General features: G+C 40.1%; 1 protein-coding gene across 2 annotated transcripts in view; it reads left to right on the top strand.

Annotated features, from left to right (window-relative positions):
- The window catches only part of wdfy2 (WD repeat and FYVE domain containing 2), a 65,246-nt gene that overhangs the window by 17,202 nt on the left and 33,904 nt on the right, over positions 1–14,140 (top strand). For both annotated transcript variants that reach the window (XM_073045901.1, XM_073045902.1), the window contains exon 2: positions 7,152–7,219. In XM_073045901.1, the coding sequence (XP_072902002.1) occupies positions 7,152–7,219 (68 nt within the window). The remainder of the gene's footprint in view (positions 1–7,151; positions 7,220–14,140) is intronic.

Raw genomic sequence — 14,140 nt, 5'->3', positions numbered from 1 at the left:
TGCAATACAATAAGAGGAATATGCATATGCAAATTGCTATTTCACCTGGAAAGTGTGGATCCCTACACAATGTGAAGGGAGAAATGAAGAGATGGCTTTGCATCTCTAGTGTCCGTGATGAGCAGAATTGGCAGTTGGTCTAGGTAAAAGAATGAACTTGTGGGTTATTGCATAGGGAATGATCTCCATTGAATGCTGGAAAGGGAAGTTGTGTTTGGAGATTGTGGTATGCTTGAAGGTGGCAGCAGTTAAGATAATTTGAATGTGGAGTGTGGTGGGGTGGAAAGTGAGGAAGGGAGGGGGAAGGGAAAGTGGAGCAGAGACTTGGGGAATGGAACAACTATAGTTAAGAAGGAAGACATTTTAGAGGTGTGTGTGTTTTAATCAGAAATTATGAGGTGGGGCTGGAGAAACTGGAAGCATGAAATGGAGTCCAAGAAGGATGCATGGTAGATAGATTTGTCTTGAGAGGAGGGCAGAAGCTTGCAACAAAGTAACAGACATGAGACTCTAGAGGTGATGGAAGTCTTAAGCTATGCACACAAAATGCTGGAGGAACTCCAAGTTGTGTAGCATCTATGGAGGGGAATAAATAGTCAGCATATCAGGCTGAGACCCCTCATCAGGACTGGAAAGGAATGGGGCAGACAGACATACTGTATTGATCCCGAGGGAAACTGGGTTTCGTTACAGCCGCGCCAACCAAGAATAGTGTAGAAATATAGTAATAGAAAACCTTAAATAATAATAAGTTAATCATGCCAAGTGGAAATAAGTCCAGGACCAGCCTATTGGCTCAGGATGTCTGACACTCCGAGGGAGGAGTTGTAAAGTTTGATGGCCACAGGCAGGAATGACTTGCTATGACGCTCAGTGTTACATCTCGGTGGAATGAGTCTCTGGCTGAATGTACTCCTGTGCCTAACCAGTACATTATGGAGTGGATGGGAGTCATTGTCCAAGATGGCGTGCAACTTGGATAGCATCCTCTTTTCAGACACCACCGTCAGAGAGTCCAGTTCCACCCCCACAACATCACTGGCCTTAAGAATGAGTTTGTTGATTTTGTTGGTGTCTGCTACCCTCAGCCTGCTGCCCCAGCACACAACAGCAAACATGATAGCACTGGCCACCACAGCCTCGTAGAACATCCTCAGCATCGTCCGGCAGATTTTAAAGGACCTCAGTCTCCTCAGGAGATAGAGACGGCTCTGCCCCTTCTTGTAGACAGCCTCAGTGTTCTTTGACCGGTCCAGTTTATTGTCAATTCGTATCCCCAAGTATTTGTAATCCTCCACCATGTCCACACTGACCCCTTAGATGGAAACAGGGGTCACCGGTGCCTTAGCCCTCCTCAGGTCCACCACTAGCTCCTTAGTCTTTTTCACAGCCAGAATAAAAAAGTTGAGGGAGGGGAAGGAGTACAAGCTGGCACGTTTTGGTAAGGGCTGATGTGTGAGTGGGTAGGGTGGGTTGAAGTAAGAAGTTAGGAGAGGAGGTAAAAATCTTCATCTTCACGAGGATAATGGATCATTAATAAAGAGGAGGAGAACCAGGGAGAGGTGATGGGCAGAGATGTGAAGGAGTAAGAGGGTAACAGAATGGGGAATGAAAAAAGTCTGGGGTAGAGAAATTACCACAGTTAGAGAAATTGATGCTCATGCCATTAGGTAGGAGGCTTTCGAAACAGAATGAGGTGTTGCACCTCCAACCTGAGTTTGACCTCCCTGTGGCAGTACAGGATACTGTAGCCATACCTGCTGGTTTGAAATGGAAAGTTGAATTGAACTGGGTAGTCACCAGGTGATCCTGTCTTTTATGGCAGTCGGAGCAAAGATGTTTAACAAAGCTGCCCCCATTCTGCATCGGGTCTCTATTGCAGAGGAGGTTGCATCGTGAGCACCAGATACAGTAAATGACCCCAACACACTCACAGGTGACGTGTCATTTCATCTGGAAAGACTGTTTAGGGTTCTGACTTAGGGTGAAGGAGGAGGTGTAGGGGCCAGTGTAGCACTTGTCACACTTGGATGGATGAGTGCCAGAAAGGCAGAATGGACAAGGAGGTTTCCCTATGGAAAATGGAGAATGTGATGGAGGGGTGGGGGAGTGATGGGGTACCATTTGATATGGCAGAAATTGTGAAGAAAATGTAATTGATACGGAGGCCAGTGGGGTGGTAGGTAAAGACTAGGGACACACTGGTGACATACTCCAAATTCTTGATGAGAGCAGGAAGTAACATTGAATAACATTATTGATATAAGAATGGGATTGAAACATAAACTCTGGTCCAACTCTGAAACATAAATGGTCCAAGCTGTGCTTGTGCGTTGAATACATTTAAGCACAGCTTGGACCATACGGATTATCCTTTAATTTGGAATTTAAAATGGGATGGAGCTCAGGCAGATGAGGGGAAGAGAGAAGGTATAAGGGGACTGCTCAGACCTCTCTTCAAAGGGCAGCCCAGTTGACTTGCTGATGTCAGATGATTTAAAAGAGTCAGTTGAAAATGGGAAATGGTAAACCATAGAAGTGGTGGAAGATGTTAAAACCTTTATAGATGGAGAAGTAATAATATAGGAAGGAGTAAGTTCTGTTTGATCAGAATAGATTGAAACTGTGGGTCTACTTGGAGATCTTGGGGAAGTGAAAAGAAGCTAACTGCAGGATTGAGCAGGACCCTGTGGAAGGAAGTTTAGCAGAGTAAAGGCAAATCTGCAGGGTGAATGAGAACTGTTCTGTCCTTGGCTTCAGAGCCATGGTTGTTCCAAAGCCTAGGAGGCAATCGCCTCATTTAGTGGTGCAATTGTGGTCCAGAGGGAACTATGATGAAAGGCAGAGAATTGGCATTCAGTCTCTGTGTGGTAGTGATTTGTTCAAGAACAACAACAGCTCCCATCAGCAGAGTTTGTGGCTTGGTTTAAAATTAAACTCGGTTGCTTATTTTAAAGAACCTGTGCAGTAAATTTGGATACAGTGATCAAATATAAGGGCTGGAATTCTTCAAAAACTGAGTTTGGGTTCAGATCTTTTTTGAAAAGAAAGAAGGTTAAATTAGATTTAATTGAAGTGATTATTTTTGCTTTCCAAAAGCATTGAACGGAATCATGTTTATTTTCACTTGTTTGATGTGAAATTTGTTCTACATCAGCGGTACTGTGTAAAGCAATAAGAATTATTACAAATTACAGAAATTGTGTGAAACAAGATGAGCCAATGCTCATGGACTGTTCAAATCTGGCGGTGGGGAAGAAACTATTTCTGAACTGAATGAGGGTCTTCTGGCTCTTTCATGTACCTACTCCTTGAAGGTTGTAATAAGAGGCCATGTCCCAGATGGTGAGAAGGTCCTCAGTGATGGACGCTGCCTTTTTGAGGCATCGACTCTTCAAGGTGTACTTGAAAGTGGGAACATTATGTCTTGTGATGGAGCTCATTGCAGTTTCTTGTGATCTTGCACATTGGAGCCTCTATACCAGGCTCTGATGCAACCAGTCAAAATGCTCTCTAGCAAACATCAGTAGACATTCACAAGAGTCTGTGGTGACATTTAAAATCTCCTCGAACTCCTAAGTAAGTAGACATGCCTCCTTGGTGACTGCATCAATGAGGTGAGTCCAGGAACTACAAGTTGTTCACCTTTTCCACTGCCAACTCCTCAGAGAAGACTTTTGTGTATTCTCCCACCTTCACCTTCCTGAAGTCTACAATTAATTCATTGCTCTTGGTGATGTTGAGTGGTTGCTGTTGCAAAAATTCTCAACCGGCTAATCTCCCTCCAAAATGCCACTTCATCACCATCTGAAATTCTACCAACAGCGGTGGTCTCATCAACAGATTAATAGATGGTGCCTGAGCTGTGCTCGGTACACAGTCATGAGAGTAGAGAGAGCAGCAATGAAAATCGTAACTCAGTCATGTGAAAACTGATAGGAGCATTAAGAACAATTATTAGTCTTTGGATTTCGTTGAAATGAGCTGCACAAGTCAAACAGGTAGCATTTGCTCACCCACTCTTTTGAATTACTGACTTTATTGAGTTGTGTTTCACAAATACCATTGACCTTCCATAAACCAGTCAGTGTGGCAGTAATGAATAAAAGAATGTGCCAGAAACTTTTCCAGCCAGTTAGTATATTGAAAGCTGTTTTGAGGTTGGATATTGTGTGATAATTCCATTGAACTTTTCACCATCTACAAAGCACAAATCAGAAGTTTCATGGCAAACACTTCACTTGCCTGCATGAGTGCAACTTCATCGCTATTCAAGCTTTATCTTCTGGAAGATGTAGTCTGCTTGATAGGTAACATTTTAAAATACTTACTTTGTAAATTGTGGCTACTGTGTACTGTCTATAAGATAGCAGGAATTTACCAGGTGGTCTTTGATCAAGCTTACCAAAATGTCAAGAAGTACTCCCTAATAAAGTAAATGGTAAGATTTGTGTGAATGCAGCTGTTGATGGATTCCTCTCTGAATCACAAAACATGCTGACTGGAAGTCCATCAGGTTCTTCATCTTCAGCACTTCTGACAAGGTTCCTCCTTTAATCAAATGAATTTACGGGGCAAAAGGAGAATTGTTTGCATCTGTCACCTCTGCTGTGAAGATACTCCAGCGTTTTCCATCAAACTGTGGTGTACTAACAATATTCAGTCATTGAACTCCAGATCAGTGTTTACTCACTCAGTGCAACACTGAGGGGTTGGGGAGGGGAGAACTCGGTTGAGTTGATTATCACATGCATTAGAACATTTATGCATATTTGCATCATATATGTAAGAAAAACATAAACAAATTTACATTTACAAGAAAGAACACAATTAGAATGAAAAAACATTTCATTTTAATGCAAGGTGGCCAAAGAGTTCAGAGTTCTGCTAAGTTGTAGAGATAAATACTTTCTGTTGGTTCACAAACTTGGTAATTAAAGGGAAGTTGTTCTTGCACTTGGTGGTGTGGGGTATCACTTTACGTATCTCAGGAACCAGTTTCTGCAGGAGGCATACGTGAAAGATTAAGTGCATTATTACATTGTTTAGCCATTTGAGGAAAAGAGTATTTAAAGATTAAGACTTTAAACCTGAAAGTAAGATCAGGTTGTACTAGAGAGCAGTAATCTATGTCCGCTTAGAAAATATGCCATCTGCAGCAGGCACTTCAAAGCACGAGGTATCAGTTACATTATTTCTGTTGGAGGATAGTCCAAAGCCATTGGCAGAATCAGGTAACCAACATCACACTTTCTCCTTAGCCAATGCCTCCAATATCAAAGGTATCTCATTTGGTGGTGATGAGTGGAATCATTCACATTTCCAGCTTCCTGCTCTGTTTTAGCAAGGATTTCCAGGAGAAATAAGAAAATATTTTGAATGCCCTGTGAGTAACCTTTGAGGGAGAACTAGCAATCTGAATGTGAGAGCCCCTGGCCTGGAACCAGTCTAAATGAAGACAAAACACTCTGTGTCACTTTAGAGCCTATAAAAGCCCAAGGGAAAATGGTAAAGGGAGAACTACCCATCGACCTCACAGCACAGTTTCCAGTGCCTTCAGTGGTTTAGTCAGCCACCTGAAAACCCACAGAACTGATGTGGAAACAAGTCATCCTTGATCCTTGAAGGATTGCCAAGAGAGGCAATGTGGTGAAATTTCTGTTGTTATCGTTACCTTTTCATAGGCATTAAGGAAGTGAACATTACCCTAACTAAATTCGTTAAGGTATCAATAAGTATATTAATGCTGCGTGCTTGTACTCATTGTAGTCAGTTTAGGTGGCTGTTATGTAGGCATTTCTTTTATGGAGTTTGCAGGTTTGGAACTGTTGGTGACCAAGCATTGAGTTACAGAAATGCATCCTGCAGATATTGTGCACACTCACTCTATCTCCAGCATAAGTCACTGGAGAGCTATGAATTCCTTCAAAGGCTTGATGGGGACAGATTGGATGAAGGAAGATCACACTTGGTCTTCAACAAACATGCTGGTTTTAAAATGATCTTTCTCAGTTGAAGTTTACTTTTTCATCTCTCTTTGCCATGATCAAGTTGATTCTTTTTCCTCTGCCAGATTACTCCCTGTTGAGTTGTTGCTGATTGAGTTTTTGATTTAGGCTCCATGTTGTCACTGTATGCCTTGTTTTCTTTTTGAAACCAGGTTAGTTTAAGACTAATTAGGTAATCTGAGCCTATTAAAACAAAGGATAAAAACATTTACTCAAACTCTCCTGTGATTCAGTTATTGCAAGAAAATGCATGATTTGCTTGGAATTTTACTCTCAGATAAAAGCATAAAATGTGGAAAATCTCAAAAAATAAATACTATGTGACTAATAATAAGCAAATTTGGTGGCAGACTAGATGAAAATGTACTTTGCTTAGTGCCTTGAGTTCAGTTGCATTTTTGTATTGTGTGTTGGCTGATCTATTTTTGTCCATGAAGTGCAGCTGGTCACAAGAGCCAGTTTTTCTTCATTGGGCCAAAAGACCGAAGAAGCTGAGTTTCAAGCAAAAGCTCTATACGAGAGTTACCTGCAGTTGTCAATGGCCGTGTCCTTCAGGACTTGGTGCAATGTTTGTATTAGAGTAGATACATCTTGCATCACAATGTCAATTTCCAATGAGCAGTGGTGTAGTTACACTATGGCATCATTGGAACAGCTCTTGGTGTAAGAGCGAGGTATTTGAGTAGCTAGTTCTGTGTTAGGGACAACAGCTCTACTCTTCAGTCCCAGTAAAGCTCTTCCCAGTCTGATATTGGAATTATAGATTACCAAAGAAGCAAGTTAAGGAAGCTGATTCAGGGTGGCCCATTGGCTTGCACCTTTCAGAATTGAAGCATTCAGCAGGAACAGGATCTTTCACTGTAATGCTATTGCCTGACTAAAACAGTCAATGGTAAAATACTGACTTCGTTGGAAGAGATTAAGTGTTCACAGAATGTTCCTTGTAGCTTTGCCCATGTCGTTTATTTAGATGTCTTGATGTTGAGTGCTTGCAGGTGTGCTTTATCTGGTTCTTCATAAATCTCCTGATTTGGCGGCTGCAGAAATCAGAGTTTGTCTCCTTGCAAATGAACTGTTTTGGTTTCTTATTAAGTTAAACATTTTTTTTCAAAAATCAATTTGACAATGTAATTCTTTTTCTAGAACAATTCGAGTGTGGATGAAAAGAGACAGTGGTCAATATTGGCCGAGCGTTTACCACTCAATGTCATGTAAGTTTGTTTTCCTAAAAATACTGTGCAAGTATGCAAGTCTAAATTGTTTGGTTTGATTGAAATACAAGTTAAAAATACTTCTGGAAGCACTTTGTTCATCTAAGTTTTCAAAAATTAAAATATTTTGAACTTTTCCAAGGAACTGGCCTCAAGATCTGGTGATTTAACCTATTTTCAGCTTTTGATAGTTAGAAACTGGCCAGCCAGCCCTAAAAAAGATGGCAATAATGTTTTTTGAAAATGTTAGCAGTTTGGTCCTTGAGGGCTTTCTGACAGTTAGTGCACAGTCATGAGTGTTTTCTTCTGAGCTTTATTTGTCAGACAAAAAGCACTTGCCAGTGCTGGTGGCTGTATCTTAACCTAGAAGAAAAGAAGTTGCACTCAGCTTGTGCCCCTTATTCAAAATGATTCAAAAATAACTTGGATAGATAAGTGTACTATTTCACTCTTCCCACTCTAGTTCATGTACTTGTTTCTTCTTCCCGAGAAGGGAGAACTCTATTGATTATCTGACTCACTTATCTAACACTGAGATTGTTGGTGTAGGGGTACATACAGTCCTCTTCTTAAGGCTCATAAAACGAGGTTCTGGGTTTGTATCCTAACCTAGTTCTCAAATATTGAAGTTTAAAGTATGGAAACTATATACAACCTTGAGATTTGTCATCTTGCAGGCAGCCACAAAACGAAACACAGTAGAACTCATTTTTTTAAAAAAAAAACCCATGCAGCTGAGACATTCAAACACCCGATGTCTGTTTAAAACAAAAGAACAAATCACGCATTTAATTAAAAAAAACAAATCCCACACAGAATCTGAACTGCAGAGTCCCCGAAAGTGAGTCCACAGCCATGGATTCAGTTTAGCTTTGAGGCGAGTGTTGATGGTTGCAAGCCACAGCTGCAGAATCAGTTCAGCAGCGAAGTAAGTAAACCTCTCAGATTAGTGGGTTGAACAGCAGTTTACCTTTCATCCTTGGCCTAGACACTTGATCTTTTTAATCTGGCTTGGCGCTTAACTCGGCCAAACGTCAGTTTGTTTTTCGCTCTTTTGGGCCCAGGCCCTGCCACTTCAGTCCTCAAGAGTCCAGTTCACTGAATCCTTCAGAATGTCGCAAAAATGCCAGGTTATACAGACGGTTCAAAAGAATAACTCCCGAAGGGAAACTGAGGAGTGTGGTAGAACAAACGGATCTGGGAATATAGGTCCATGATTCATTGAAAGTAGCGTCACAAGTAGATGGGGTTGTAAAGAAAGCTTTTGACACATTGGTTTCATAAATCAGAACTGGGAACAATGTTATATAACATTGGAGATGGCGTAATTTGGAGGATTGTGTACAGTTTCGGTCACCCACCTACAGGAAAGATGAAAATAAGATTGCTAGAGTACAGAGAAAATTTACAAGGATGTCAGAACTAGAGGACTTGAGTTACAGGGAAAGACTAAGTTAGAACTTTATTCCCTAGAATGTAGAAGATTGAGGGAAGGTTTGATAAAGGTATGGAAAATTATCAGTGGTGTAGATAAAATAAAGGCAAGCAGGCTTTTCCACTGAGGTTGAGTGAGACTACAACTAGAGGTCATGGTTTAAGGATGAAAGGTGAGTGAGGACACGAGGGTAAACTTCACTCGGGATATTGATGGTGTGGAACGAGCTGCCAGCACAGGTGGTGGAGGGGTTTTGATTTCGATGTTTAAGAGAAATTTGGATAGGTACATGGATGGAAGGGTATGGAGGGCTATGGTCCAGGTGCAGATCAATGGGTCTAGGCAATTTAAATGGTTCAGCATGGACTGTATAGGCTCTTTCTCTGCTGTATTTCGCTATGACTATGACTACATCTTTCTGTAATGTTTTCAAAATCAAGTTACTGTTTGACTGATACCATGGAGACGCAGAGAATTATTGGACATAGCACTTTGTACTTGGATGCAACAGTGATATGATAGCTGAGAATATTATTTATTTCCTCTACATGGTCTTGTTCCACACATTATGGTGTGATTTTGGTATGTTATTCTCAGAAGTACTCCATAGAAAGGTGCTGCAATGTGTTTAACTTACAGTTTTCTTTTAGTTTGGCTGCTTTAACCTGCTTTTTAAAAAAAATCAACATCTATATGAACGTTCACAAGGTTTATATGAAGTACATCTCATTCTTGGGTTAGTTTGGGAGTGGTGGCAGGATGGCTGAGTTAAATTCCAATGCAAAAGGGAAGACAATAGTATAAACAGTCAGCCTTTGATTGTTGTGCAGATAATGTTTATATCTGACTGTTATATTTCTGAACATATTCTGCAGCTACTGGAAACATTGAGTAACACTCAAAATGCTGGAGGTACGTTAAGCAGCATCTATGGGGGTGGGCATATAAATAATTGACAGTTTGACCAAGAACCTTCAACAGGGCTGATGATGGATCTCAGCCTGAAATGTCAACCGTTTCTCCCCCTTCATAGAAACATGGTGCTGAGCTCTTGGCCATGATGTCCTAGACATCAGATTTGGAGTTAGATTTAAGGCATCAAGCTTACTTTTGGGTCATTGCTTTTTGGATTTTTTTTAGTTACTAATCTCTTCACATAATATAATCTCTTGCTCAAGGCTTCATTGCAGTGGCTAATAAACAAATTTATGGATGTTTATTTCCCATTCGATCCACATTCCCAGGTTAATGAGAGATACACTGGAAGGATAGGTGAGGAAGGTCTGAAGTGTGTTTAACTGCTAAGAAAAAGATGGTGAATATGGGCTATGGTGTGATTTGTAGCAAAAACTGAAATTCAACGATCTATTTTTCAAATTGTTCGTCAACATATGAAGGAGTAATTATGATATTCAGGATGTTTGCTATTACCGTAAATTCCAGTGTATAAGCTGACCCCTTTTGTAGAGGTTTTTGGTCTAACCAGAAAAGATCACAAGATCTCACATGCCGGCACTCAGCTTTGCTGGATCTGGAACCTGGAAATTTTGTGAACCAGTAGCTGCTAAGAAGATAGGCCTACATATTGTAGAGCATTATAGGCGAATTCTTAATAAATAAATCAGGGAGGGAAGTTTTGGATTGGGTTCCCAATGATAAAGAATCCTCTGAAATGTAATCCTCTTGAAACCATTTAGCGCCCATCGTAATCTAGTTAAAACATAACACGGGGTGGTGGGATCAGTACGTGTACTCAGTATTGAGTTTGCGACCACCATGTACAAAAGATTAAAACAAATGCGATATGATGCTGGCTTCAAGCTGAAGGTTGTTGATTTTGCTAAAGGAACAAATAATTCTGCAGCTGCTAAGAAGTTTAGTGTAAACGAGAAGCAAGTGAGAGTGGAGAAAGGCAGAGGACATGCTGAGGGAAATGCCAAAGACGAAATGTGCAAGCTGGGGGAAAACATGCCAGTTGCCAGAACTGGAAGAAAAAGTTTTAGAGTGGGTGAATCACCAGCGATCATCCAGATACATTGTTACCGGAGAAATGATTCGAGTTCAAGCGTTGAAATGGGCCGAAAAACACTGTGAAGTCAGCGAAAATTTCAAAGCTACGCAAAGTTGGTGCACCCAATTTAAGTATAGACATGATCTTGTTTTGAGACAATAAACAAAGATTGCTCAGAAGTTGCCGAGCGACCTTGAGAATAAGATTACGGCCTTCCAATAGTTTGTAATCATGCATCAAAAGGCACATTCTTACCCACTCTTACTGATTGGTAACATGGACGAGACACCAATGTTCTTTGATTTTTCTGGCAACCGCGCTGTCAATCAGAAGGGGGAGAAAACAGTCCTTGTCAAAACAACTGGACACGAGAAGCAACAATTTACTGACATTTATGGCTGATGGGACCAAACCACCACCGATGGTGATTTTAAAGAGGAAAACATTCCCAAAGAGAGAAAAATTCCTGTGGGGTGTTGTTTACGTTCAAGAACGTGGCTGGATGGACGAAGCGGGTTGCTTGAAGTGGGTTAAAGAGGTGTGGCATTGACGTCCTGAAGGTTTCAGGAAGGAAAAATCGCTACTTGTCTGGGATATGTTCAAAGCGCACTTGTCAGGTGAAATAAAAGCAACATGGAAAGCTGAAAATACGGACATTGCAGTCATCCCTGGTGGTTTGATGTCCGTGCTCCAGCCACTAGATGTGTGTTTTGTAGATCTTTTCTTTTGTGTAGATTTCATAAGTGTTTGTATTTTCTTTTGTATTTGACTCAAAGACAGCCAATAAATCCGGTCTTCCATGTATTCGTTTTTCCAAAGTTGGTACCCTCTGTACAAGCGGACCCCCTAATTTTAGGACCAAAATTTAGGGCCATATTCTCGGCTTATACACCAGAATTTACAGTAATTGTTACTTTATAAACTTTTGCATTTTGGATGGGAAGCAAACTGAATTCATGCTAAAATGAGGAAATTCATGCTCATGAATTTATAAAAGTTGAGGAGTGTCATTCATGTTTCATTGCAAAGTTTGTCTTCAGATCTTTGAATATTAATGTTTGAAAAGCAATTGTATACAGTTGCAAGAAAAAGTTTGTGAATCCTTTATTACCTGTTTTCCTCATTAATTACTCAAAATGGGGTCTTCTTCATCTGTCGCAGTAATAGACAAACAGTTTGCCTAAATCAATAACACAAACAATTGTACTTGTCATTACTAAGTATACTATTTAAGTAATCGCAGTTGAGGTTCAAAAAAGATGTGAACTTCTGGGGTAATGCCTTCTCCAAAAGCTATTTGGAGTCTGGTGTTCCAAGTTTGCAAGCACCACCTGGATGTCCACGACACTTCTGGAACAAAGTTCTGTGGCCAGATGAGACAAAAGTTGAACTTTTTGACAGAAATACACACTGTTATGTTTGGAGGAAAAAGGACACTGCGCTCCAACACCAAAACCTCACCCCAGCTGTGAAGCATGGTGGAAGGAGCATCATGTTTTGGGGCTGCTTTCTGCCTCAGGGCATGGACAACTTGCAATCGTTGAGGGAACAATGAATTCAAAATTGTATCAGGACATTTTACAAGAGGATGTCATGGTAGTGGTCCTTCACTTAAAACTTTATAAAGTTGGATGATGCAACCAGGCAGTGACACAGAAGACAAGAGTAAATCATCAACAGAGTGGTTTAAAAAGAAGAAAATCTGTGTTTTGAAATGGCCAAGTCAGAGTCCAGATCTTAACCCAACTGAGGTACTGTGGCATGACCTGAAGAGGACTGTTCATGCAAGGCATCCCAGAAAAAATGATGAACTGAAACAGTTTTGTATGGAGGAATGGTCTAAAATTCCTTATTGTCTTTGTGCAGGACTGATCAACAGTTACCAGAAACATTTTTTTTTTTGGGGGGGGGGGCACATCAGTTACTTAAAGCAAAGGCTGACATACTTTTTCCAACAAATACATGTAACACTGGATCAGTTTTCTCAATAAATAAAGAAACCAGTATTTTTTTTTGTTATTGATTTAATTGGGTTCTCTTTATCCAGTTTAGGACTTGTGTGAAGATCTGACATTTTAGGTCATATTTATGCAGATTATTTGGAATTTTTTTTTTTTGCAGTTTTTGACTGCTAACTTTGATCTAATTTCGGCATAGCTTCCTGGGAAATTTTGCATCAGTTTACAATTTCATGCCAAAGCTGATCAATTGGAAATGTATCTTAGTTCTCTGATACCAGCTTTAATACTCTTACAGGCAAGCTTCCGTGTGTTGAGTACTTGCCTTGAAGTTTAAGTTGTCTGTATTTTGTAGTTGCATGTGGCATTGTTTTTCTTGCAAGTTTTCAATTGGCTTTTCAATTTTTTACACTGGTTTATCGAATAAAAACGCCTATCTGATTTTTGAAGGAGATGTAATTAACTTGCTGCTTTCCTCCTTTGTCCTGCTTTTTTTAAATTCCAAATAAGCATCCAAGTTTCTCATTGTATTTCAGCCAGTATATTTGGATCATAAATGACTGCTTTAAAGCAAGTGCCTTACTTGTCAAACCGAAGATTGTAATGGTTAGAGTGGTGCTGCTGCATTTAAATGTAAGATCTTAAACCAAGTGATTCAAACTCTGTTATAGTAACCTGAAGGACTCGTTATTTCCTGGCAGCAGTGTTTTCTCTCTGATAACCCCAAATCTTGCATTGGAGTCATTTCCAAATTCTTTATGATATTCTAAATATGTTCCAATCAATATTGAATGCTTATATTACATCAACTTAGTTACACATTTATAATATAGATTTTTTTCCAAAAATAAATTAGCACAGCTGCATTGTTTCAAAGAGATTGTATAATCTTGAGACTTGTAATTTGTTGGTCTTTAGATTATGAACCTTTTTTTATTCTTGTATTCCATTGTATTGTAAACTTAAATTCACCGGACTAATAACCACACCACAAACAGTTCTTTACTTTGTCCTTTTCACCAGTTTATTTGTTTGAACTCAGCCGGCGAGAAGTTCCGAGCCACACAGAACAGAGGAGAGAGTTCCTCTCCCTTTGGGGGCTCGTGTCGAACCTCTGTCTAACATGCAGAAACGTTACAATTTATAGAACTAGCAAAACAAAGAGCACTTCGTTCAACTGGTATTACCACCAAGTCTGTTGGAGCAAAACTTAATTTCTTAGATAAGAGAGTCCACTAAATCAGGGTTTTAATTACAAATGAATGTTCTGTCCGGTCTTTATCAGTTATTCCCTTTCGTTAGACAAAGGAGGGAACTTAGTTCAATTCGTGACCCATGAGAACTCAACTCTACGTAACATTCCCGAGACCTCTGTGAGTCATTAATCTAAACAAGCTGCAAGCAGATTCCTCAGTGAAGGACAAACAGAAATTTGCACACTTTCCAGAATAAAGTACACACAAGTTCACACTTAATTTTAACCAGTTATTTACAAGAGTCCAAAAATCATTTCTTAC

The sequence above is a fragment of the Hemitrygon akajei genome, chromosome 5 (assembly GCF_048418815.1).
Source record: "Hemitrygon akajei chromosome 5, sHemAka1.3, whole genome shotgun sequence".
Lineage (NCBI taxonomy): Eukaryota > Metazoa > Chordata > Chondrichthyes > Myliobatiformes > Dasyatidae > Hemitrygon > Hemitrygon akajei.
This window is presented reverse-complemented; position numbering and strand designations above follow the sequence as displayed.